General features: G+C 41.3%; 1 protein-coding gene and 1 long non-coding RNA gene across 9 annotated transcripts in view; one reads left to right on the top strand and one right to left on the bottom strand.

Moving 5' to 3' along the window:
• Positions 1-27,162, top strand: part of pde4d (phosphodiesterase 4D, cAMP-specific) — a 1,272,582-nt gene that overhangs the window by 985,161 nt on the left and 260,259 nt on the right. The window contains exon 1 of one of the 8 annotated variants that reach the window (XM_069924458.1): positions 13,273-13,757. The exons of the other annotated variants lie outside the window; for them this stretch is intronic. Coding sequence (XP_069780559.1) covers positions 13,690-13,757 — 68 coding nt within the window. The 5' untranslated portion in view covers positions 13,273-13,689. Of the gene's footprint in view, positions 1-13,272; positions 13,758-27,162 lie in introns of those variants that run through there. 8 annotated transcript variants of the gene reach the window in all.
• Positions 1,071-14,426, bottom strand: LOC138757324 (uncharacterized). Its single transcript, XR_011353502.1, has 2 exons — positions 13,998-14,426; positions 1,071-1,759 (listed from the first exon to the last, which is right to left on the bottom strand). It is a non-coding gene; the product is annotated as an uncharacterized lncRNA (long non-coding RNA).

The following is a 27,162-nucleotide window of genomic DNA, read 5'->3' as shown; positions in this document are numbered from 1 at the left end:
GGTACCAACCTGTTCCTTATTGATTATCAACCAGCAGCACTTAGATCAACAGTGATGAAGTGTTTTGAAAGCCTGGTGATGAAGCATATCAACTCCAACTGAGCGGTGACATGGATACATTCCATTTCTTCTATTGTAGCAGCAGGTCTATGGCAGACACCATCTCACTAGCTCTAAACAAAGCTCTGGAACACCTGAACAGTAGGATGCTCTTTATTGACTAGAGTTTGGCAGTTAGCACCATCTTCCCCTCAAAACTGAGCAGCAAGCTCCAAGACCTAGGAGTTAACACCCCACTGTGTAATTGGATCATGGATTTCCTTACCTCCAGACCACAATCAGTGAAGTTTGGTAAGAACTTCTCCTGTGTGGTTTGGTACAACAATAACCCCATCTATAAATTTGCCAACAATATCACGTAAGTGGGTTGTTTAAAGGAAGGGGATGAGTCAGCATGGAGATTGAAAACTTAGCAAAATGGTGCAACAATAACCTTGCACTCAATATCACTTGTTGACTTCAGGAAAGGAAGGCCAGGGGTATACAATCCAATTATTATTGGTGGATCAGAGGAGGAGAGGGTGAGCAAATTTAGGTTCTTGGAAGTCATTATCTTGGATTATCTTTCCTGGACTCACCACACCAATAGCATCATGAAGAAAGCAAGTCAGTGCCTCTATTTCCTCTGGAGCTTGCAGAGGTTTGGTATGACATCAGAAACCTTGGCAAATTTCTGTAGAGGTGTGGTGGAAAGTGTGCTGACTGGCTGCATAATGGTGTGGTAGGGGAACATCAATACCTCTGAGGGTAATGCCCTCCAAAAGGTAGTGTATGCAGCCCAGGACATCACAGATGAAACCTTCCCCACTATTAAGTACATCTACAGGGAGTACTGCCATTGAAGAGCAGCATCAATCATCAAATACTCTGATCACCCAACCCACACTCTGTTCTCGCTACAGCATCAGGAAAGAGGTATGGATGCCACATGACTCGCACCACCAGGTTCAAGAACACCTGCTATCTCTCCACCATCAGACTTCTCAATGACAAACTCAATCAGAGACTCATTTAAGGACTTGTACTTGTGCACTTTAATGATTGTCTTTTTGTTCTCTCTGTATTGCACATTCAGTTTTTTACGTTTGTTATGTTAACAGTTCTTTATTTGTTTACATGTTTAGTCTGTGTACAGTTTATTTTTGCAGTACAAATTAGTGGTAATTCTGCCATGCTCGCAGGAAAAGAAGAACCTCAGGGTTGTAGGTGATGCCATGTATGTTCTCTGACAATAAATTTGAAATCTGATCTACCACATCAACAATTTATATTTGTATAGTACCATTAATTCAGCAAAAATATTCCAAAGCATATTACAGGACTATTACAGCTTTAACAAGTCCATATTTGATCATGAGAGTCTTGTGATTTGAAAACTTTAAAAAAAATTAAAATGCACATTTAAATAGTAGTTTAGCTACAGTTTGTGGATGGAAGAATGCATTTTTCACAGAGATGATGTAACAGTGGGATTTGATACAACATAGTCATCATCAGATGTTGGAGGGCACAAGATTTGAAGATTTATAACTCTTCTGCTTAAAATCAAAATGATGAGACTGGTGTAGGAGGAGGAGCATTCATTAAAATGTAACTTTAAAAGTAACAGCAAGGTACTTGATATCAGTTAATCATTGTGGAGAAGAGTGGATTGGAGGCGCTTGATGTATCAAATCCAAATTTCATTCTGTTGAGTTCACTGGAAAAAAAAGAAACAATATTGGCAGAGGATCCACTGGAATATGTTTTCTTTTTGCCAGACATTAATTTTAAAAAAGTTATAATACTAGCACAAAGTAGGAGACTAAGAATGCAAACAATCAGCAAGAGTTTGGCTTTATGACAAAGATATGGTTTCCATACTGGCCTCCCTGAATGACCTATTTTTTGCACAATTAAACATTAAAAAACATGAAACCCCAAAAGTTGAATTGATGGACGAATAATTATTTTGAACTAAAAAAACTTGCAATTACACTTGCACCTCCCATGGTGTAAGTGCGTGATTCTGCAGATAAATGAAGGTTGGGTGCAAGATGAAGCAATAACTTTCTTTGACTATTTAGATCTGCATTTTTCTGCACCGTACAACTTTTTTTTGATCCTACTTCATGTGCATCACTAATTTAAATGAAAGCCAGAGGTATGGTTTTAAAATGATAATTAAAGCAAGAGATGTGGTAAATACTGTAGCTACAGTATATTGACAAGGTGATAATGGATTTCAACATTAATAAAAATGCAAAGTAGTATCTCTCTTTTAGATTTTATAAAATTCATTTTTGAGATTCCATGTCAATGGCAAATCCAGAATTTAGTGCCCATACATAAACACCCTGAGAAAATGCTGATGAGCTGCCTTCGTAAATAATTGCAATACTTTTTGCCAGGGTACATAATAGCATACAAAATAGGAGCAGGAGCAGGCAATTTGTTCTGTTGATTCCACTCCACCATTTAATTAGATCATGGGATTCAGCTCCACTTCTCCACCTTTCCCCCCATAACCCTTCATTCCCCAAATTTGCAAAAATCCATCTATCTGCATTTTAAATACATTATAAAAGTATACAAAATTATGAGGGGTATATAGAATTAATGCAAGTGGGCATTTTTCATTGAGGTTAGATGAGATGCAAACCAAAGGGGAAATGTTTAAGGGGAATACGAGGGGGAGATTCTTCACACAAAAGGTGGTGCGAGTGTGGAACAAGCTGGCAGTTGAAGTGGTGAATGCAGGCTCAATTTTAACATTTAAGAAAAAGTTGAACGAGTAGATGGATGTGAGGATGCGGAGGAACATGAAGTTGGCAGAATAATAGTTTGGCACAGATGAGAAGGTCACAGGGCCTGTTTCTGTGCTGTAATGCTCTATAGTTCTATTCAATGTGGCAACCTCCACTGCTTCTCTGAACAGAGACTTTCACAGATTCACCAGTCTTTGGGAAGAGCAGTTCCTCATCATTTACATCCTAAACCCATTCCCTTGAATCTTATGCGATGTCTCCTAGTTCTAGTCTCACTTATCAGCTTAAGTATGTTTCCAATCTCTAGCTTATCTATTCATTTCATAGATTCTTTCTCATTCTTCTAAATCCCAATGAGTACAGTCCCAGGCAACTCAATCTCTCCTCTGATGCTAACCCCTTCATATCTTGAATCAACCCGATAAACCTCCTTTGCATTGCATCTGAAGCAAGTGTATCTTTTTTCAAGTAAGGAGATCATAGGTAGTACTCTAGCTGTAGCTTCACCAGTACCTGTACAGTTGCTGCATAATGTACATAGTCTTAAATATATTTTACCAATAAAGCCCAACATTTCATTTGCCTTCTTGATTACCCTGTTGCACCTGCAAACCAACCTTTTACAATTCATGCGTAAGCATCCCCATATTGTTTTGCACAAAAGTATTTTACATTCTTTCACTGTTTAAACATAATAATTACTTGATCTAAGATGTCTTCTCTCAAAGTAAATAGCCAACATTGGGCAACGAAGCTAGCATAGCGGTTAGTGCCAGTGACATGGGTTCAATCCGGTACTGCCTGTAAGGAGTTTGCACATTCTCCCCATGTCTGTGTGGGTTTCTTCTGGGTGCTCCAGTTTCTTCACACCCTCCAAAACATGTGGAGGTTATAAGTTCATTGGGTGTATTTGGGAAGCATGAACTCATGGGCCAGAAGGGCCTGTTACCATGCTGATTGTCTAAATTGTACTCCATCTGCCAGACCCTTGCCCATTCATTTAACATATTCTCTATCTCTCTCTCTCTCTCTCTCTCTCTCCAGAGTCTTCGCATTCTCTGTATAATTTGTTTATACCCTCAATTTACTACACTCACTGTGCCATTGCGGAGGGAGTTCTGGGATTTAGATCAGTGAGGATGAAGGACTAGCAATATGTTTCCTATTCAGGAAAGTGCGCAACTTAAGTGGAACCTGCAGGTGGTAGTGTTCCCATGCACTTGCTTTCCTTGTTGTTTTTGGTCACGAAGGACATGGGTTTAGGAGGTGCTCACAGAGTAGCACTTCTTCATGCTCACTTCTTAGATTTGTGTTACCTGAACATTTGAAATTATACTGTCATTAAAATATTTGTAGATAGTATACACTGCATCTACTATGTGCTGGTGATGGAAGAAATAAAAATTTAGGGTGGTTCAACCATATATAAGTACAAGAAGTAGTGCACAATAAAGGAAACATTTACCGTAGAAGGGCCTGTTACCATGCAATTAAAACTGATCAAGAGCAACATCATTTCTTTTAGAGATTCAGCAGTATAACAGGCTCTTCAGGCCCACAAGCCTGTGCTGACCAAATACATCAAGTAACCTACAAACCCTGTATGTTTATGAAAGGTGGGAGGAAACTGGAGCACCCAGAGGGAACCCACACAGACATGGGAAAAATGTACAAACTCCTTTCAGACAGTGCCGGATTTGAACCAAGGTCACTGACGTTGTAACTGCGTTGCTCTATTATACTAACTGTGCTGCCCTTACTGAAGAGTTCCAAAGTCTGTTAACAGTGGAGAAGAAACTGTCCTTGAATCTGGTGGTGCGTGTCTTTTAATATGTTGGTTGCTTTCCCGAGACAGCAAAAAGTATAGACCAGTGGTTCTCAACCTTTCTATATCCACTTACCACCTTAAGTAATCCCTTACTAACCACAAAGCACCTATTCCATCAATGCTCTGTGGTTAGTAAAGGATTATTAAAGTGGTATGAGAGTGGAAAGAAAAATGATTGAGAACCATTAGTGTAGATAGAGTTGATGGAGGGAAGTAAAAAATACAAAGCTGGAAGAAACTCAGGAGGTCAAGCAGTGTCCTTTATATAGCAAAGGTAAACATACATAACCAATGTTTTGGGCTTGAGCCCTTCATCAAGGTATGGAAAAATGTCAGCAGGTGTCTGAACAAAAGAGTAGGAGGAGGGGTCATCGCAAAGGCAGGAGGTGATAGGTGGAGGAGAGAGGGAGGGGACAGCAGCAATCAAGGGGAGGAGGAATGGCTCAGTGAAGGGAGGGGGAAGAGAGGAAGCCGAACTGGAAAGGGGAAGAGAAGGAAGAAAGGGGGAAGAGGACAGCAGGTTAGCAGAAACCAGAAAAGTCAATGTTAATGCCATCTGGTTGGAGAATGTCCAGACGGATAAATTAGGTGTTGTTTCTCCAATTGTGGGTGGTTTTGGTGGGACAGTACATAAGGCCATGGACAGACATGTGAGTGTGGGAGGGTGACATGGAACTGAAATGGATGGGAGGTCTCTGTCACTGGCACTCTCTAACCTGATGCCTGCTGACATATTTCCATACCTTGAAGGGCTCAAGCCCGAAATGTCGGTTATGTATTTTTGCCTTTGCTCTATAAAGGACGCTGCTTGACCTGCTGAGTTTCTCCAGCTTTGTGTTTTTACTTCAACCATGGTGTCTGCAGATTTTCATGTTTTACCTCTTAATGGAGGGAAGATTGGTTTCCATGATAGCCCAAGCTATATTCAAAACTTTCTGCAATTTCTTGCATCTTGGGCAAAGCAGTTCATCACCCAAGATGCACCTGGACATGATACTTTCTATGGTGCTTTAATAAAAGTTGTGAATTTCTTTAGGCTTTTAAGGACTTTTTAAAGCTTTGGTGTCTTTTTTGGTGTGGTGTGAACTTCATTGGACAAGGACAGATTGCTGATGAGATATACACCTAACAATCAAAACTTATTGCCATCTCCACCTAATTATTGTTGATAAAACTGAAATGTTTCCTGTGTAACATTATACTCCTCAACACTATTCCTACCTGTTTTTCATAAAGTTCTTGCCATAATTTCCTGATGAATCATAGGAGAAACTGCAGATGCTGGAATCTACTGGGAGGGTCAAGCAACATCCGTGGGAGAAATGATAGTCCAGGTGAAGGGATTAGGCCTACAACATTGACAATTCTTTTTTTTCCTAAGGATGTTGCTTGAGCTGCTGAATGTTTTTTAGCTGATGGTTTGTTGTTTAACTTCCTGGTGAAGGAGCACTTGAGAAATTGGCCAGGATAGTTAGATGTGAAACTCAATTTACTGTATTCTTGGGATTCGCTATACACATAATGACTTCATAAGCTCACTGTTGAGCTGAACCTATGCCCATTGCTACAATATTCAGAATGTCATTATGCTGAAATCTCCAGTGTGATATTAATTCAAGGTCTGCCTGTGATATCAATGATGGTACACAGCATTTTCACCCTTTGTGCACAAGATGTCTGATTCCTTTTGACTGGTTGCTCCATGACTGGACACAGCTATTTTATACAATTAACATGGAGTTACATGCTGCAGCCTCAGGCTCATTGATAGTCCCACAGTATGCAGTGGCTTCAGGCCCTATGTTCTACAGGGTTGGACTAGGCCAATCACTGTGTGAGAGGTGGCAATACACATAAATCAAGAAGACCTTCCTGCACTGTTCTTTCTCTCAACTTATCATGTCATTATGCAGCTGTTTTAAGGATATTATAGGAAACAAATATGGGTGAAAAGTTCTACTGCCCTAACCATCTGTTTCTTCACCTATGTTCTGAGGTATTACTTCAGGATTGAGGATGACTGGTTTCCTCTTCAGGTCTGTGGGTTCTGTGGTGGCTAATGAGACCATTGTGGCACCTACATTCTCTGGGTTGGAGGTGTATGACAGTGCAGGTGGGTAGGTATTTCAGTAATTGGTTTGCACCTTTCACTGCTTGTTTTGGCTGTGCTCCTAAAGCATGGACTCAACTCTCTCTGTGCCATCTTGAGTGATTCTACATGTTGAACTGACAGGAGCAAGTCACAATCCTTTTGTTTTTGCAAGGAAGCCTTGTGATCATATTTGAATTGATTACCCTGCAAACTGGTTATCTCTTATGTGATGAAGTTCTGAATGGAGTACCTGCTTTGGGAGTTTGGTGCAGAGCAAATGATAGCCTGACTATTGGAGTTGACTCAGTGTAACTAAAAACTCAATGTTTTATATGTTGGCCTGGAGAGGATCCATATCCTGTCAGTGGACTTACAGCTTATTGCTGAAAACTCCAAAGCTTTGAGGTACCTGCTGTAGGCAGTGGATGTCTCAGAAACCACAGGAAGAGAGAGATCATTGCTAGATCATAATCATAAAACTTCTGCTGGATTTCACACATTAATCTTCAAATGCTGTTCTTTCGATGGCCAAAGACATTAGGAAAACATGATGAACTTTATCATGGATATTTGCCAAGAGGTGGCCCTTGAGATCAGGAAACGTCCCAGGTTTTTCAGTAATGCAATGGGCCTTTGTTATTGGAGGAACTAGGGAACTGTCGACAGCACTGAAGTTCACCATAATTAACACCTGTGAACAGACTCTTTGCCCCTCTTCTGGGAAATATATGGACTGGTTTGATGAAAATGACCAGGGGATCCAGGGGCTAACAAGCTGCAAATGCAAGGTGTTCATGAATGGAAGCTGTACTGTACCTCAACGGAAAATAATCTGTTCTACAGGCACTGAAGGCCAAGGACTAACAAAAAAAAACCTGTGATCAAAAGAGCACAAGAAATCCAACAACTCCCTGATAACCAAGACAAACACAGACTCTTCATTGCTGTCAAAAACATATACATCTCTAACATCTAAGGACCTCAGTAGTGAGAGTCAGAACAGAGGAAATCTGGTGTAGGAGGCAGCCAGTACCCTCTGAAAAAAAAATTAAATCTGTCCACGTCCATGACTCACTCCCACAGCAAAATATCTGGTACAGTCACACCAGCATTCCAAACTAACAAGATGATAAAAAGGTCACACATCAACTTTTCCCAGAGGGAAAATCATTGCAAGGGCTTCCCTCAGCACCAGTGTTGATTTTACCTATTTAGAGGTACCATATAACCCAAACACATTAGAAATAACAGCTGGACTTAGGCCATTCAGCCCTTCAGGCCTGTTCCACCAATCAACAAAACATAGTTATTCTTGTACCACAGCCATTACTTCACGGTGGCATGCAAGCCATGTTTTTAACCAATAGCTCCTTTGCAGATAACACGGCAAATTTACACTTGGTATTTAACCAGTTTTACACTGTTCATTCTTTCTGACTTCAATATGCACATCTTCTCCAATAAATTTGAAGGAATGGAGCTGATTTACAGCATAGATGGAAAATTTTCAAGTTATGTCACTTCCTTCTGGGTCACTCTGCTCCAAGGTTGCTCCAATCTCAGCCAATGAACAGCACTTTTCCAGCAATACTTGAGGATGTGTGTGTTAAGAGGCTGAGTCCCAAGCTCTACCCAGTGATCAGTAGGGGAAAGGCAGCAGTTGGGAGCTTTTCATTATCCCCGTCAGGAATAAAGATCCTGTTTTAGTAAGTGATTCTATGTGTAACATGCTGTTTCTGCTGATTTCTAGTTGATCTGATTCGGCAATTCACAATCCATCCTTAGTGCACCAAGAAAGGTGAATTCAATTTCTAAGCAAAGGTATAATTGACATCATCTTCTGGATTTCCAGTGTCAACTGTATATACTATGTTTTCATGATGTAACGATGTCAATGCTGACAGTTTTACTATCATTACAACTCCAATAATGTTGGCAGAGTTCACTGAATTTTCTTCAACTGATTTTCAAATTTTCCATACTTGCTGCAAGCTTGTAAAAAAAAGCAAGCAGGCCAGGGGGAGGGAGTGACATTAAGATCAAGAGTAAGATATTTTTTAAGTGGTCTTCTGGTGCCATCTGACCCTGGAGTATGACATTTCTCATGAAAGGCCTTTTTGCTGTTTATATTCATGCAAGAAATAGGCAGATCGTTAAGTGAATGGGCAAGGTCCTGGCAGATACTTGCTTGACTTGGAATCTTGGGCCCATGGTGTGGGGAGAGGTACAAAACAGTGCAAATTACAGCTCAAACTAAGTAAATGCTAAATGATGCTAACTGTATAAATAGAATATTAGATCCCAGAAAAAAGCCATTTGGCCCTTCTAGTCTGTGCTGAAATATTATTCTGTCTACTCCCATTGATTTGCACCCAGTCCATAGCCCTCTATACCCATCCAATCCATGTACCTGTCCAAATTTTTCTTAAATTTTAAAATTGACCCCAAATTCACCATTTTAGCTGGCAGCTTATTCCACACTCCCCCTAATCTCAGTGTGAGGAAGTTCCCTCTAATGTTTCCCCTAAACTTTATCCGTTTCACCATGACCCATGTCCTCTGGTTTGTATCTCACCTGCCCTCAGTGAAAAAAGCTTATTTATTCTGACTTAACACCTCATAATTTTAAAAAACCTCTCTCAAATCTCCCCTCATTCTTCTCCATGGAATAAAGTCTTTATCCATTTAACCTTTCCCATTAATTCAGTTCCTGAAGTCCTGGCAACATCCTAGAAAATCTTCTCTGCACTTTTTCTATCTTATGATATCATTCTTGTAGCTAGGTGTCCAAAACACTGCACACGATACTCCAAATTTGGGCTCAGCAATGTTTTATACAACTTCACAATAACATCCCAACTCCTACTTGATCTAATAAGGCCAATATGCCAAAAGCTCTCTTTGCCTTTTTCAGGGAAAGATGTATCTGTTTTCCCAGATTCCTCTGTTCTACCACACTCCTCAGTGCACTACCTTTTACTGAGTACATCCTTTCCTGGTTTGTCTTTCCAAAGTGCAACACTAGTCTAAATTAAATTCAATCTGCCAATTTTCATCCCATTTTTCCAGCTGGTGCAGATCCCTCTCCAAGCTTTAAAAGCCTTCCTCTCTGTTCACAACACCTCCAATCTTTGTGTCATCTGCAAACTTGCTGATCCAATTTACCACATTATCATCCAGATCATTGATATAGATGACAAACAAGAATAGTCCCAGCACCAATTCTCAAGGCACACCACTTATCACAGGCCTCCAGTCCGAGAAGCAATCATCCACAACCACTCTTTGGCTTCTCCAGTATAGCCAGTGTTGAATTCAGTTTACTACCTCACCATGAATATCGAGTATCTGAACCTTCCTGACTAATCTCACATGGAGGACCCTGCAAAGGAAAGGCTTTGTAGGCAACATCCACAGCATTTCATTTATTATCTTTCCTGGAAACTTCCTCAAAAAACTCTACAAGATTAGTTAAACACAGCCTACCACACACAAAGCCATGTTGGTTATCCCTAATCAATCCCTGGCTATCCAAATACTTGCATAATCAATCTCTTAGAACACCTTCCAATAATTCACAGATTACTAACATTAAGATCACCACCCTATAATTTCCTGGGTTACTTTTGGAGCCTTTTCTAAAAAAAAAGAACACCATGATCTACCCTCCAATCCTCCAGCAACTCACCTGTGGCTCAGGACATCTTAAATATTTGTGCCAGGGCCCCTGCAATTTTTACATTAGCCTGCCTCAATGTTCAAGATAACATGTTTTCAGGCCCTGGGGATTTATCCACCCTTATTTGTTTTCAGACAGCAAGTACTTCCTCCTCTTTTATCTGTATAGGTACCATGACCTCACTGCCTCACTGCTAGTTTTCCTTACTTTCCACAACTCTGTGTCCTTTTCCTGGATGAATACAGATTTTTTAAAAAAACATTAAAGACCTCTCTCATCTCTTTTGGCTCCACACAAAGCCAACCACTCTGATCTTCAAGGGGACCAATTTTGTCTCTTACTATCCTTTTGCTCTTAATATACCTGTAGAAACCCTTAGGATTTTCCTTCATATTGTCTGCCAAAACAACCTCATGTCTTCGTTAAGCCTCCCTGATTTCTTTCTTGAGGTTTATCTTGTATTTTTTAATACTCCTCAAGTACCTTATTTCCTTTATTTTGCCTATATCTATTATAAACCTCTCTCTTCTTCCAAACCAGATCTCCAATATCCCTCAAAAACCAAGATTCCTCATGCCCATTAACTTTGCCTTTAATCCTAAAAAGAATATACAAACTCTGTATTCTCAAAATTTCATCTTTGAAGGTCCTCCACTTAACTGGCACATCCTTGCTAAAAAACAACATCCCAATCCATACTTTCTCATTTCTTCAAAATTGACCCTTCACTAATTGAGAATCTCATGCTGAGGACATGACCTATCCTTCTCCATAATTAACTTGAAACTAGTGGCATTATGATTGCTGGGTCCAAAATGTAACACAATCTTCTGTCACTTGTCCTGTCTCATTCCCTAATAGGAGATCCAGTATTGCATTCTCTCTAGTAGGTACCTCTGTATATTGATTTAGAAAAATTTCCTGAACATATTTGACAAATTCCAGGACATCCAGCTCTTTTACAGAATGGGAGTCCCAGTCAATATGTGGGAAGTTATTATCTCCTGCTATCACAACTTTTGTTTTCCTGCAGCTGTCTGCTATCTCTCTACAGATTTGCTCCTCCAATTCTCGTTGACTATCAGATAGACTTAATACAACCCTATGAGTGTGGTCATAAATTTCTTGTTCCTCAGCTCCATCCGTATAGCCTTAGTAGAACCTTTTCCATTCCTCACCTCCACCCATATGTCCTCTTGTCTGTCCTGCCTGTGCACAGCTGTGATATTTTCCTTGACAAGCAATGCCACTCCTCCCCTTTTAATCACACCCCCTCTCCCAATGAGCTGCCAGTCCTGCCCCTGCTGCAACCAAGTTTCACTAATAGCCACAATGTCATAATTCCACTTGCCAATCTATACTCAAACCTTGTCTGCGTTTCCAACAATACCCCTTGCATTGAAATAAATGCACCCTGAGAACATTTCCAACATGTACAACCATTTGATTTCTGATTTAACATGCAGTCTTCACATCAGCTTTTCCCCCCTCCACTCCTCTATCTGTTCAGGCACTCTGTTTCCCATCTCCCTGTAAATCTCATTTAAACCTCCTCACCAGTACAGAACTATCAAAGCTTTCCTGCAAGTATATTAGTCCCCTCCAATGTGAATGCAAACCATCCTATCGGATCAGGTCCCACCTTCCCTGGAAGGGAGCCCCATGATCCAGAAACTTGAAGCCCTTCCTCTTGCACCATCTCTTTAACCACATGTTAAACTGCATTATCCTCCTATTTCTAACCTCAGGTAGCAGTCCTGAGATCACTACCCTGGAGGTCCTGTACTTCACTAGCTCCTAACTCCCTGAACTCTCTTTGCAGGACTTCCTCACCCTTCCTACCCACTTCATTGGTCCCTGCATGGACCAAGACACCTGGCTGCTCACTCTCGCTCCTGAAAATGCGGCAAACTCCAGCTGAGATATGTTAATGTGGAATGGACAGTTCAAGACATGTTCGCAATGCAGCAAAGTGCTGGAGAAGCTCAGCAGGTCCCGCAGTAAAAGGGTGATCAACGTTTTGGTCCTGGGCACTTCACTCTGGACCATTCGCTGTGGGAAGATTCCATTTACGAGTGTGAGCTTGTAATACATAGAAACAGAAAAATAGGTGCTGGAGTAGGCCATTTGGCCCTTCAAGCCTACACCGCCATTCAATATGATCATGGCTGATCAGTACCCGGTTCCTGCATTCTCCCTAGATCCCCTTAGCCACGAGGGCCAAATCTAACCTACTCTTAAATATTGATAAGGAACTGGCCTCAACTACTTCCTGTGGCAAAGAATTCCACAGATCCGCCACCCTCTGAGAGGAGAAATTTTTCCTCATCTCAGTCCTAAAAAACTTTCTCCTTATCCTTAAACTGTGACCCCTGGTTCTGGTTTTTTTTCCAGCATTGGAAACAACCTCCCTGCGTCTAGTCTGTCTAATCTCTTAAGGATTTTATAGGTTTCTATAAGATCCCCCTCAATCTTCTAAATTCCTGAGAATACAAGCTTAGTCTATCCAACTATTTGCAAGTCCTCCCATCCCTGGTATCAGTCTGCACCCCCTCCATGGCGAGGATGTCATATGACAGTAATTCACTTCACTGAATGGGATAAACCTTTGGATCAGAATTCCCACGATTAAAAACAAAAGTTGCCCCCACAGCAGGTATCCCGGCAATCCCAATGAAAACACACAACCCAGAGTGAGAGAGATGTAAAATCTAAAAAAGAGCCCTGGGAAGTGGACGAGTGACTGTCACCGTCTCCTGGTGAAGCCGCCCAAACTTCGCGGGGGCATTATTACTGCCAACACAATCCCTGCCCGCCCTCGAAAGCTTTGCAGAGTAGGACAAGAGAATAAGAAGTTGAAGACAAGGCTGGGGGCCCCGTGAGAAGGTGCAGGGCGGGGGGAGAGAAGGAGGAAGCACCAAGTTACGGAGAAGCTTTCCATCCGTGTGCTAGCGGAATAAGGCTGTGATCGCCGGCCGTGTGGTCCCGGGACACACGTGCACTTCTCTCCTGGGCCGGCAGAAGTGGCCGCTCGCTCCGTCCCGCCCTCCCGTCCCTCGGAAAGCGCGGCCGAGCCAGGACACACAGACGCCAGCAGACTGGAGCTGGCAGGGAGGGTGGGTGCGCTGTCATTTCCGAACAGTTGAAGCTTGAGTAATTCGGGCTCGTGCGTGTGAAGAAACAGCTCTGGGGAGGGCGAGCGAGCCGGAGACGGCGCCGAGACGAGGTGTTCGAATGAAGGGCGCAAGATGTCAAGAGCGAGCCGGGGTCTGCGCGCTTCGCCATGAGCCACATTGCCATGAAGCCGCGGTCGCGATCGACCAGCTCCCTGAGGACCTCTGACTGTGCGGGGTAAAGTCTCGTCCACACGCTGCTCCCACTCAAGCCCGTGGTCCCCCGGGAGGAGCGAGGGGTCTTTCCCCTGCTCGCCTCCCCTTTCACTTCCTCCCACAGACTGGTGGAGAAGTTGGTGCCCTCCGCTGCTGGGGCACCTCCCAGTGTATCAAACTGGCGAGGGGGTTGGGCGGGGGGCGGGGGGAATGATAGCGGCTATTTCAACATTTCTTTTGCTAAAATGTGCAAAGAAAAAACCTGCTGCTGCTGTTGGAAGGAATCCGTTGATGTCGGGGTAAATTCCTTTGCATGAGCGCAGACTTTCCCCAGCGATGTCCATATCATTGAGTTCGTCTATCGGGAAAACTGTCGTTAAAATAAAAACCCAGAGTGGCTCAGAGAAAGGAACATTTCAGAAGTACGTGACATCTTCTTGTTATATATGAGAACTATTTCGTCCGGAGCAATTTGGCATAACTGATTTGACTGAAGCCAAATTGCCGGTAAAGAGAGTTGTGGACCACTCCTGCTTCTTGTCTGCTCTCAGATCATTAAGCGCCGCTGAAGAGGCAGACAGAGCATCCGCTTAGATTAAGATTCACTTGATAAATTGGAACATGTGAATGCACAGCAATTAAAAGATTTGTACTTTTTTTGACTGAAGATTTCTAGATCACGATTGTGACATTTTTTCCAAAAATAAACATTATTCATAATATATCAGAGGGAGGTGACAGACTGGAGGCTGGTGGTGACCAGGGGTGTGCTTCAGGGACCATTGTTGTCTGTCTATATGGATTACCTGGAGCATAACGCAGTAAACTGGATCAGCAAGTTTGCTGGTGACTCTAAGATTGGAGAGCGAAGATGGTTTTCAAAGCTTGCAGAGGGATCTGGACCAGCTGGGGGAAAAAATGAGATGAAAAATGGCAGAGGGAACCTAATGCAGACAAGTGTGAGGTGTGGCATTTTGGAAGGGCAAACCGAGAAAGGACAGACACAGTGGATGGTCGGGCACTGAGGAGTGTGGTAGAACAGAGGGATCTGGGAATGCAGATACATGATACCCTGAAAGTGGTATTATGGGTAGGAAGGGTTGCAAAGAGAGTTTTTGGCCTTCATAAATCAAAGTGTTGAGTATAGGAGTTGGGATGAAACACAAAAGTCCGCAGACACAGTGATTGTAGTAAAAACACACTGAAATGCTCGACGAACTGAGATGGTCTTTTCATTCTCTATAGGAGACAAAGATATATTGCTGTTGTTTCAGGCCTGAGCCCTTCTTCAAGGAAATCACAGAAAGTCTCAGAATTCACACAATGGTGGGGGGGAGGAAATGGACATTATGATAAAGTTGTATAAGACATTAGTGAAATCATATTTCGAGTATTGTGTACAGTTCTGGTCACCTATCTACAGGAAAGATATCAGTAAGACTGAAAGAGTGCAGAGAAGATTTACTAGGATGTTGCTAGGATTTCAGGAACTGAGTTACAGGGAAAAGTTAAACAGGTTAGGACTTTATTCCCTGGAACGTAGAAGAATGAGGGGAGATCTGAGATATATTTAAAATTATGAAGGGTATAGACAGAGTAAATGTAGGTAGGCTTTTTCCACTAAGGTTAGGTGAGATACAAACCAGAGGACATGGGTTATAGGTGAAAGGGGTAAAGTTTATGGGAAATATTAGAGGGAATTTCTTCACGCAGTGAATGGTGGGAGTATGGATTGAGCTGCCAGCTGAAGTCGTGATTGTGGGCTCAATTTTAATATTTAAGAAAATTTGGACATTTACCTGGAGAGGAGGGGTATGAGGGTTATGGTGCAGGTCAGTGAGTCTAGGCAGAATAATGGTTCAGCACAGACTAGAAGGGTTGAAGGTCCTGTTTCTGTGCTGTAATGTTAGATGGTTCTATATACAAAGGGCAAAGGGTATTTACATTCTTAAAGTCACAGGCATAGAGTTATGGAATTTAACAGCCTGGGAAAAGGCCCTTTGGTCCAACTCACTGAGAAGTTATCTGCTCGTTAGTTACAGTTGTCTGCATTCAACTGATATCGTTCCAAACCTTTACCAGACATGTGGCAGTCTAAATGTCTTTTGAACTTTACAATTGCATCTGACTCCATACTTCTGTTGGCAGCTTGTGTTCCATATACCCTTTCTCCTCTCATTTCAAATCCACACTCTTTATAATTAGATTCCCCAAACCTGTAAAAAATGACTGACTATTTAGTTTATTTATGCCCCACGTCATTTTCTAAACCTCTCAGCCTCCAACTGCCTCAGGAGAAAAAAAAAAATCAAGCCTATCCAGCCTCTTCTAATTCAAGGCAGGTTAAATTCTTGTAAATCTTTTATGCACCCCTTCCAGCTTACTGAGCACAACACTCCAAAGGGTCTTACCACCATCTTGCACATTGGTAGCAAGGCAACCCTGCTCCTGTACTCAATGCCCTGAACAATGAAAGTAAACATGCAAACTCCTTCTTCACTGCTTTGTCTACCTGCGTTGTAACTTTAATAGAACTATGTACCTGTACCCTTAAGACTCTTGGTACTACAACACTCTCCAGGGTATTGACATTCACTATATAATTCCTGCCCTATCAAAGTGCAGCAGGTCACACTTGTCTGAGTTAAATTGCATCTTTGTGTCATTTAATCCATACATTAAGCTTTTGTATTAAATTCTATAGGCCTTCTTTCCACATTGCCATTAATGTGTCCTCCTAAAGTGATGCAGGGACCTCAATGTCCAGTTGCAGAAGGACCCTAGACTGTTGTGCTTCCCCTCCAAGCCTTTGTGTCAGTTGCACCAACCTTTGGTTCATTCCTTAGCATGTTCATTCCTTTGCAGCCTGGAATGTGCCAATAGGGTTGTATCACTAACATCTTACTGTGCAGTAAGACCAATGGGTTTCAGTTAGACTAAGGATTGTCTTTCACTGAGCTGCTGATCATCCAGCCAAACAGTGTCTTTATTTCAATATAAATTTCATTCACAATAAAATATATATGTACTGTACTAGGCCTTTCAAATTTGTAGACTCCTGTTCATAAATATATAAAGGTAAACAGTGCAAAGTCTATTAACGTTCATTGTTTGATATTCATTTGTACATTCTGTTATTGTACCTTGTAGTATTAACCATTTATAGCACCATTGTCATTCATGAGGCTCTCCCAGGGTTCCACCATCTTCTGTTGTTTGAGGGCTTCCCACTCATCTTACCCCTCAATGTTGAGTAGCAGTAGGATCCTAGACTGTGGCCCTTCCCCACAGAGCTCTTGCATTGGCTGCACCAAGCTTCTTTTCAACCCTCAACAAGTACGCATGCAGCCTGGGATGACATCTCACTCTGCTGGAAGACCAACTAATTTACAGCACAACAATGAGCGTATTTAATCAAGCTGACAATCTTAAAGCAACACTGGATGTGTCTCTCTGTGTGTAGTACAAAGAGTCTTAAGGGTACAGGTACATAGTTCCATTAAAGTACCCAGGAACAGCCATCTTTTATGCTGGTGCTCAAAATGAACGGTGACAGGACCTTTCATCCTCCTCTGCATGCTCTTAGCAAATTCACAGTCTTTAAAGAGGTGGGTGACTTTGTCCTCCCCATTGTACTTGCCTTGAGGGCAACGTGTATTGGGAATGATATTGTAATAGCACAGGCCAGCAGGGCTCTTCTCACCAGCAGCCAGGCCAGGCCAGGTCCTGGAGCTTGCTAGTGAGTTCTAGCGATGTAGCATTCTGCCAGATGATCTAGAATGACTGCTCATGGAACTACCCCACAGTATCCATTGAGTCCTTGCTCTTCAGGGTCTGCAGTTTGTACCATGCTGACCACGACATGATGGACATAGTCAAAGGTGCTTTCCTGGGAAAAACTTCCATGAAGGCTAAGTGATATGGCAAAATTCATTGGCTGGGGCATTGCATGGCAATGGGACCAGGTCCATCCTTCACAACAGCTGGAATACCTAGAACCTCTGCAGAGAGTGGCAATTGGTGCCCTCAAAGCTTACACAGCTTAATGCAACCACACGCTAAGTGCTCATCAGGATGAGGGCCACCAGGTACGCCCTTCCCTCATTCTCAAGTAACTTGTACATAGCCACCTGTAGAACCTGTTCCATTTTGGATCTCCACATGAATCGGAAAACAGCTCGGGTGGAAGCCAGGATAGAGGTGCAAGGTATGGGCCTTACCTGCTCTAAGTATAACAGTCCTAGAGCACTTTGTAGTTGATAACCTGTTATTGAGAGGAGTGTTGCTCCCACAGTCTCATTTTCTGGTGGACTGATGACTGTCCTAGCAGAATACTTATGGGTGCTATATGCTTACCTTGCTAGCCATCTTTGATGTTATAATGAGCAACTATTGTCCATTGCACAAAATTCTGTTTACCTAGATTATTATTTAAGAGATAATAAGAAATGAAAACGTAAATGTACAATATTCTACATGTTGACTTTGCCTTGTTTAGAGCCCCAGCACTGCTATCTACCTGCTGATGTGTAAATAAAAGATGAAGTAGAAGACAGGCTGCTCCTTTTGCATCTCTAATTGCAAGAACATGAAGAAAAGGTTCAAAATACCTTTGATATGAATTAGAATGCAATAGTCATAACTACTGCAATACCAATTTTATAAAATGTATTTTCTAACGTTATTTCCTGAAGTCTTATCAACTTTGACCTCATTCTAGAGAATTTAATCCATTACTTGCTTGGATGCCCTGCTAGTACTTTGTTCCATATACAGAATCAGGGCATTACTGCCAATGCCAGCCTGTGTTACCCACCCTTACTGCTACCATCCAAAGACAGTAAGATCCATTAGGTGTCAATCACAAAAAAACTTTCCCATAATTTCTAATTAGGAATCATGTTTTATTTATCAAATCAGTCTTTACTTCCAGGCATCATCTTGAGAGTTGCAAATTTATTTTAGTTCCTCCATCATGAGTATATATTTTAGAAATTTGAAACAAGATGAATCACTTGGATAAATGGTGGTTAGATTTCCTTGTCTAAGAAACTTCATCTCTGGCCCCATTGCTTTTAGATTCAGGGCCGTGGATTTAGGATAAAGATGAGGAGGAACAGCTTTTCCCACAGAGTAATAAATCCCTGGAATTCCCTGCTCAAGGAAGAAGTGGAGGCTCAGCTGTTAAATATATTAAGACACCATTAGATAATTTTTTGCATAGCAGGGGAATTAAGGGTTTTGGAGAAAAGGAAGGTTGGTAGAGCTGAGCCAAATCAGCCATGATCTTATTTAATAATGAAGCAGGCTCGACAGACCAGATAGCCTGCTCTTGCTCTTGTTTCTGATGTTTGTATGTACTTATTGTGCTTAATGTTACTTAGAATGAACACTTTCACCGAGGTATCATGCATCAGATGTCTAATGAAACATTTATGGAGTGTCAGCTTTGTTAACAAGGTCATTATTTAATGCTATTCCAAATTGGCCAAAAGAAGATGGTGATAAATCAGTGCAGTGAGGTACCCCCCCCCCACCCCCCCCCACCTGTAAAGTCCACTGTTACCATTGGATAAATCAGTGAACTGAGATCTTAGCTCATCATCTGAAGAAAGATAATCCCAGTATCAGGAGAATCTCAGACACTGGGTGTGTCATTTGAACAAGAAAAGGAGCTTCACCCAACCTTATTTCTTTGAAAAAAATCACAGTTCTTCCTGAACAAATTAATAGATTTTTTTTAAAAATCTGACCATTTTGAAGATGTGGAGAGTGGCTGTACTGTTGACTGGAAAAGTATTTTGTTAGCCTAGGAGAAAAGTTATTTTTGAATGTGTGTCTAGCATGGTGTGACAGAAAGCTACAATTTCCTTCACAGTGCTAAATATGTATGCATTTGCTGCCAAAAAAGTGGTAATATCTCAATCAGTTTCAGTTGATCAATTTTTTTTAAAGGCAGTTTGAATTTGCTTGCCAATACATTTTTTTTGTATGATTTTCTAAGAGAGCTTTAACAGTTGAAAATATAGCAGCTGGTTTGGTTGAAAAATTCTGACACATTTTTATATTTTTAAGTTGAGAGAAAGTTTATGTTACATATTTGTCAAAAAGCTTTGAACTGTTTATCTCATTCAACTTAATCGTATTTAATAAAACAATCTATACAGAAAGTAAGTGAAACATTGAAGTAAGACAGGATAATTGTTTTTCAAAACTTTGGCTATAACATTGCTAGCTTGTTGACAAATTAATTATTATATACCTGATAGTTTACATTGTGGGGTGGAGGTCTATATATATTTTAGCCACTACAGCTACAGAACTTGAGAACATTGCTGCTGTTCATAATTGAAAGCAACTTAAATATTAATGATTACACAATTCATAGTCAAGATGTAAGATATGAATGTCGATACTTCCTCCATTCAAATTTTCTCAGTCAATTGTACTCTTGTAATGAAAGGGTGCCTGTATTGTTATACACATTTCTTCACTCATCATACTGTCGTTAAAATGAACATATCAAATGCTATAAAAAAGATTGATGAATATCTCTATTTCATTCACATCTTTAAATTAATATTTATGTTGCAATCTCTCGTTATGGCCTATTGCAGTCAGCTGACCTTAGAATGGTGCCAAAAAAAAACTGAATGAGTGCAGATATGATGCAATTAATTAAGATTTCAAACAGACAGATTTATGAAATTAAAGCTGGAATGAATCTTGTGGCATTTTAATTTGTTAAATTAATTCTAATTAGAGAGGTTACTTTATTTTGTTTCAAAGTCTACTAGAAATGTATGTACACCCTCTTTGACATTGAAGTACTGAATATATATTTTAAAAAGGTTAGCTTCTTTTCTAAAGAGGCTGTGAATAAACTCCATTTATTCCTCCTCACATGTCTCCACATGGTTCAAGTCAGAGCACAATTCTTAAAAAAAAAGATTCCAAAAGACTGCTTGCATGAAGAATTGCATCCATCTTATTCTCACTTACCTGGGTGGATGTTTGGGGCCATTCATGATGAATAGGATCAACAGAATGAGTTTGGATATAATTTATTCAAGATGTTATTTATTTTATTGTCATATAATAAAACAGAAAATGTGCTATTGCATGAAATTTCCTTTAGCCTTCTGTAAGGCAGTCTAAGATTCTGATGATACCACAGACATAGGCTGGGTATCAAATAATGATGAGAAGGAGATTCGAAGATCAGTGCATGGTGCCAAGATAACAACCTCTCAACATCAATAAAATGAAGGATATGATCATGGACTTCAAGAGAGGGGACAGAGTCCGTGACACTGTCATTATCAATGGCAATGAAGTGGAGAGAGTAGATAGCTTCAAGTTCTAAGATTCGCTATCAGCTGGAATTAATTGCCCATTGCCCTTTCAGTCAGAGAAAGAGAAGCAAAAGAGAGTCCCCAAGAGTCAGTGAGTGTCCATGGCCTCACCTCTAGCCCTTCTCCAGCCTCCAGAGCCATACAGCCTTTCACTCCAAGCTATCAGCAACCCGAGCTCCAGATTTAGACCTCTAACATGATCAGGAAGCTGCCAGTACCCTCGGCATCCCCTCCTTTCCTACTGCATCTTGGTTCCTATACCTGGTATACCTTTGCACAGATGATGCTATAGCATATAGCCTGTCCCTTAACTTTGTCCTGTCACATCTGTTGAATGACATCTCATACACTAGGCTGCTGCTCATTGACTTCAGCTCAGTGCTTAATACGATCATTCCCCAGAGGCTGGTAGAGAAGCTATCCTCACTGGGACTCAAAGTCACTCTCTGCAACTGGACTCTAGAATTCCTAACGAAAAGACCACAGTCTGTCGGAGTCAGTAACACAACGTCGAACACGGTCACGCTGAGCATTGCACATCTCAGGCTGTGTGTTCAGCTTGCTCTTGTTCATGCTACTCGCCCATGACTGCGTCACCAGATCCAGCTCCAACAGTGTTTTCAGGTTTGCATATCACACAACAGTAGTCAGCCTCATAATCAACAATGATGAATCACACTGCAGAGAAGAGGTGAAAAATCTCGTGGTATGGTGTGAGAGTAACAACGAATCTCAATGTGGTCAAGATGAAAGAGATGATCGTGGACTTCAAGAGGATGAAGAACAACCACCCTTCACTAAACATCAACAACTCTGATTGGGAGAGAGTGGAGAGCACCAAATTCCTTAGAGTTTGCTTAACTAGGGACCTATCATGGACACACATCTTCTCACTTGTCAAAAGAGTGACTACTTCCTGAGAAGACTGAATCAGGCAAGGCTATAGGCCACCTTTATGTAAACTTTCTATAGGATCTCTATTGAGAGCATCTTGGCCAACTGCATCACAGTGGGGTACTGTTGCTGCAGAGAAATGGATCAGAGATCAATCCACAGGACCATAAGAGTAGCAGAGAGGATCACTGGAGTCTTCCTCCCCGCGCCCCCCCCCCCCCCCCCCAGCGCTATCAACCTGATCTACCAGGATCATTGTCTGAAAAGTGTGTGCAAAATCATTAAGGACCCCTTCCACCCTGCACTCAGCATCTTTCAGCTGCACCCATCAGGAAAGAGATGCAGGAGAGCCAGCACCACCAGGCTGAGGAACTGCTTCTTCCCAAGGGCAGTAAGAATACTGAGTGACCAAAGGAACTGTTCACACTAACCATCTGAGCCTCTCATTTGAACAAAACAATATTTATTTATTTGTGAATATGAATACTTGTCCTGCATATGTATTGTTTGGCTATAAATGTGTTCTGTCTGGTTGTGTGTCTGTAGTTTTATACTGAGAACCAGAGAATGCTGTTTTGTCAGGTTGTACTTGTACAATCAGATGTCAATAAACTTGACTTGGTACCCCTTCAGCCAGTCTTGAGCCAATCTCCAGTAGTTCACTGCTGATGTGATTCCTTCTTCTGCCTCAGAACCCCTCACTGGTCCGCCGCCATGGTCAATGTCTTGTAGGTCATCTCCACTGCTTCTCCTTCTCAAATGGGGTTAGTCTCCCTGTTTTCATGGGCACTGTACCAGTTCTGTGTTGCCCTGGAGTCTGCAACTCCTCGAGATTGCTGCCGATCATATGCGCTGCCATCTTGGGCCCAGACCCCACTGTCATAGGATTTTAAAATAAGCCACCAATAGCTCCTTTAAAGGGCAGTTAAAAACCTGTGTGGAGCTGATGGTGGTTGGACTGTGCAGGTGGACCTGCAGAGGAGCACTGTATCTCTGCTCCCTGCTCTCGTGTGTCCACACCAGTGGCATCAATGTCGGTACGACAGCTCTGGCAGCACTGTCTGTTATTTCAGTGGTTGTGAGTTTCAGCAACTTTTATAATTGTTAAACGCATCTTAAGTATAGGCGACTGCCAAATTACAGCCATTTCCGTTACAGAAATTTGCCCTTACAAAATTGAAAATCACCATCAAATAAGTTGAGTTCTGGGATATAATTCACTCTCATGAAATTTAGAAAAAAAAGTTAATCAATTTATTTCATTCATCTCACATTTCTTGAAAACATGCTCGGCTGACAAGACTTCACTGTATGGGAAATCACTTTTTCTAGAAATGCAACTCTTCTCCCCACTCTTCCAACCAGTGGTATCATCAGGGGAGGGGTGCCTGTATTAATAGTAGTGCCTTTCAGAGTTGTTCAGACTGACGCAGTCCTGGACTGACACCGAGCCCTGAGCATGCTTACAGTCTGAGTCAGCATGGTGTTTTTATCTCTTTCTGATACTCTTCTGGAGCAATGTATGTCAAATGAAGGGAAAAACAAACCAGTGAACTTTACTAAACAACCTTTTACAAATGGGAGGGAAGCCGATGAGGAAATCTGGCATCCTGCCTTGCATTTCTCCATCTAGATAAGGTAGATGGCATCACTAAAAACAGTAAACAAGCCAAGAATAGCATTAAGACAGAATATGGCTTGTCTGGAGGCTGCTTTTCACATCTGAGGTGGCACAGTTAACATAGTGATTAGCGCAACACTGTTACAGCGCCACTGATCGGGACCGGGGTTCGAATCCTGCGCTGTCTGTAAGATGTTTGTACGGTTTCTCCGTGTCTGTTTGGTTTCCTCTGGGCATTCCAGTTTCCTCCCACCATTCAAAACATTCTGGGGTTGTAGGTCACTTGGGTGTAATTGGATAGAACAGGCTCATGGGCCAAAAGGGCCTGTTACCATGCTTATGTCTAAATTTAAATTCATGTTTAAAAATCCCACAGAAATGAAGAGCTTTATTTATGAGTATCTTGTTATGGACACAAAGGAGTTGGAGAAACTCAGCATGCCACACAGCATCCAGAGAAAGATAAAGGCAGTTGACATTTCAGGCCTGAGCTCTTCAGGAGTGCCAAAAATCAGGCAGATACCCAAATAAAAAATGGAGGACGGCTAGGGGAAGGGGGAGAAGCAAAGGCTGATTGGTGGATACAGTTGAGGGTGGGGTGTGGGGAGAAGAGAAAGGAGCTAGGTGATGATGGCAGAGACCACACCTCTGAAGTTCTAACAAAGCATCTAAGAAAGATAGTTCTCTGATAGGAAAAAGAAGGGAAGGAGGAGGGTGTTGAAGGAAGGGAGACTGAGGGATGAGGGAAAGAGAGAGACCAGGATGAGGTAAACATAAAGTGGAGATATTGTTGTTGATGTTGTCTGGTTGGAGACTGCTGAGATGAATGTGTTCCTCCAATTTATGAGTGGCATCAATAAAGCAGTACATGAAGCAATTGAGAGACGTGCCAGTGTGATAATGGGATGTGGAATTGAAATGGTTGGACACCAGCAGGTCCTTGCTGTTGCAGCGAACTGAGTGAAGGTGCTTAGTGAAGCAATCACTCAATCTGTGTCCAAACTCCCTGATGAAGATTAGGCTGCAGCCGGAGCACCACTAGCAGGAAATAACTCCTCTAGATTCACAAGTAAAGTGTTGCTTCATTTGAAAGGACTAGCTATGGCCCCGAATGGTGCCGAGGGAGAGGGTCTAGCATTTCTTGTGGTCACAGGGGTAGCGACCAGGGGTGGGGTAGGAAGTTGGTGGGAAAGTATGAGTGGATGAGGGTGTGATCCCAGTGGAAAGTGAAGAGGGGAAGATGTGTCAGATGGTGGGATCTCATTGTAGGTAGCAGAAATTGCAGACAATAATATATTGGACACTGAGGATGATGGGGTGGTAGGTGAGGATGAGTGGAATCCTGTCCTTGCGGCGTCTAGGAGAAGGGACCAGGGGAGATTTGCAGGAAATAGAAGAGATGCCAACGGGGACTGAGTTAATAGCAGAAGAGGAAAGCCATGTTTACTGAAGGAGGAAACCTGGAATAGAAAGCTTCATCCAGGGAGCAGATGCAGTCGGGCTGAAGAATTGAGAGAAAGGAATAGAATCCTCACAGGAGATAGGGTGAGAAAGGGTATAGTCAATGTAACTGTGAGGGTCAGTGGACTTATAGTCAGTTGATAGTTTGCCTCCTGACATGAAGATAGAGAGATCAAGTAAATTTGAGGGCAGGGTAGAAGTGGACAACAAAGTTGAATAAGTTAACCTGCTCATCGTGGATGCACCAGAAACATTGTCAATTTACCACATTTGCTCTCCTGCTTCCACAGTGGGAAACCAGATAAAGTCTTCTGTTCAAGGGAAAGCAGCCTTGGTGACCTCACCAATGCAGCAAATTCGAAGATGTGGCAGAGGTCAGCAACATCAGGCTGACATGGTCCTAGGTAGCCGAAAGAAACATGACCTTAACCTCCATGAGCAGAGTAGTCAAAGCTATGTAAGACTTTATTTGAGATTGCAGATGGTCATGAACGAGGACAAGGAACATTTCTGATGTTGGTCCTTCACATTAACACAATTTCAGGATGTTAGGGTTAGAAAAGCATGATTTTTCTGCAAATAGAGCTATTGATTTTCAGACCAATGACATTAAAAATAACACTGGAGATGACTTTTGAATATAGCATTACATCTGAGTGATCTTCACACTAAGAAAATATTGCTGGGGCAAATGAAAATTTTGCCAATAAGTAATTGAGTGCATTATTGCTCTACTCTATGTTAAGCAAGTTTTCAACTGAATGCTGCTTTTGTTGGAATTTTAAAAAAGGATTTCTAAACCAGTAACATATTGCACAACATGTAGATTGTTTGAATTATCTTTGATGCCAATGTAAAAATTCTCAGTCTCCATAAAATGTGCCAAGTGGCACTTATTGAATGCCACTATAGCCACTATACATTTGTCAGCTGGATTCTTTTGATGTCTGAATAGTTCAAGTTATCTGTAATAATGAACAATTATATGAATGTAAAATTAACCCAAGAGAAGAAACAGAAAAGGAAATTTTAAAAGTATTTTTTTTTGGAAAGGATTTAAAACCATTTCCATTCTAGGTAGAAAGAAGAAAAAGTATAAACATTATACTTCAAGACCTCAGGATGTCAGTAATGTTAATTATATAGAGTTGTAAGAAAGAAAATGTAGCCTTTTTTTCCAGTGAATATTGACTAGGATGTGCTGGAGAACTTTGCTTTCACCTGACTGTGCAGACACTGTCTTGATTTATCATCTCATCAGAAAAAAACCCACTCCCAACGCAGCACCCCTTCCATTCTTTTTAAAAAAAAATATTTTATTGATGTTTACGTTATGTAAATTTGAACAGTACAGTTTTATGTTGTAATGTACATTACTAAAGATAAGAATTAAAAAAAAACTTATAATTCAGAACCCCTACCAAGGTTAAAAGCTGGCATGTAGGAATCAAGTGACAACAACCTGAAGATGGACAGCGCGGCACCAAAGCTTCAGAACAACCCTAATTCCTTAGGTTAAGATAATAGTCCATAAATGCGCCTCATGTCTTTTAGAAGTTAATATTTGACTCTTTAATGGCATATCTAATTTCTTTTCTAAACTTAAACATAATACTTAACCATTATGTATGTGTAGGTGCAGTGTTATCTTTCCATTTAATCGAAATTGTACATCTGACCATCAATGAAGTAAAATATAAAATTTTGTTTTGAGTTGGAGTCAGTAAAATATCATCATGTTGAAATTATCTGAATAGAGCAATTAAAGGGCAAGGTTCTAATTTGAACTTGAGAATCATCGATAATGTTTGAAAGATAAATTTCCCAATTTTTTCTAAACTAGAACAAGTCCAGACCATGTGAACCAAAGAAGCATCACCAATTTTACATTTGTCACCTGGATGATTTATATCTGAATAAAAACGAGATCATTTAACTTGGACTACTATCAAACAAGTTATTATAAATAAGAGATATTAAACCTTTATGAGAAAGGTGTAAATCAAAAAGTATATTAAGAATATTTGCCTTGGGAATTCGCAGAAAGTCAGGGATCTGAGATTGAACAAAATGTCTAACTTGTAAATATCTAAAAA

The sequence above is a fragment of the Narcine bancroftii genome, chromosome 3 (assembly GCF_036971445.1).
Source record: "Narcine bancroftii isolate sNarBan1 chromosome 3, sNarBan1.hap1, whole genome shotgun sequence".
NCBI classification, from domain to species: domain Eukaryota; kingdom Metazoa; phylum Chordata; class Chondrichthyes; order Torpediniformes; family Narcinidae; genus Narcine; species Narcine bancroftii.
Note: the sequence above shows the minus strand (reverse complement) of the source record. Positions and strands in the feature narration are given on the sequence as shown.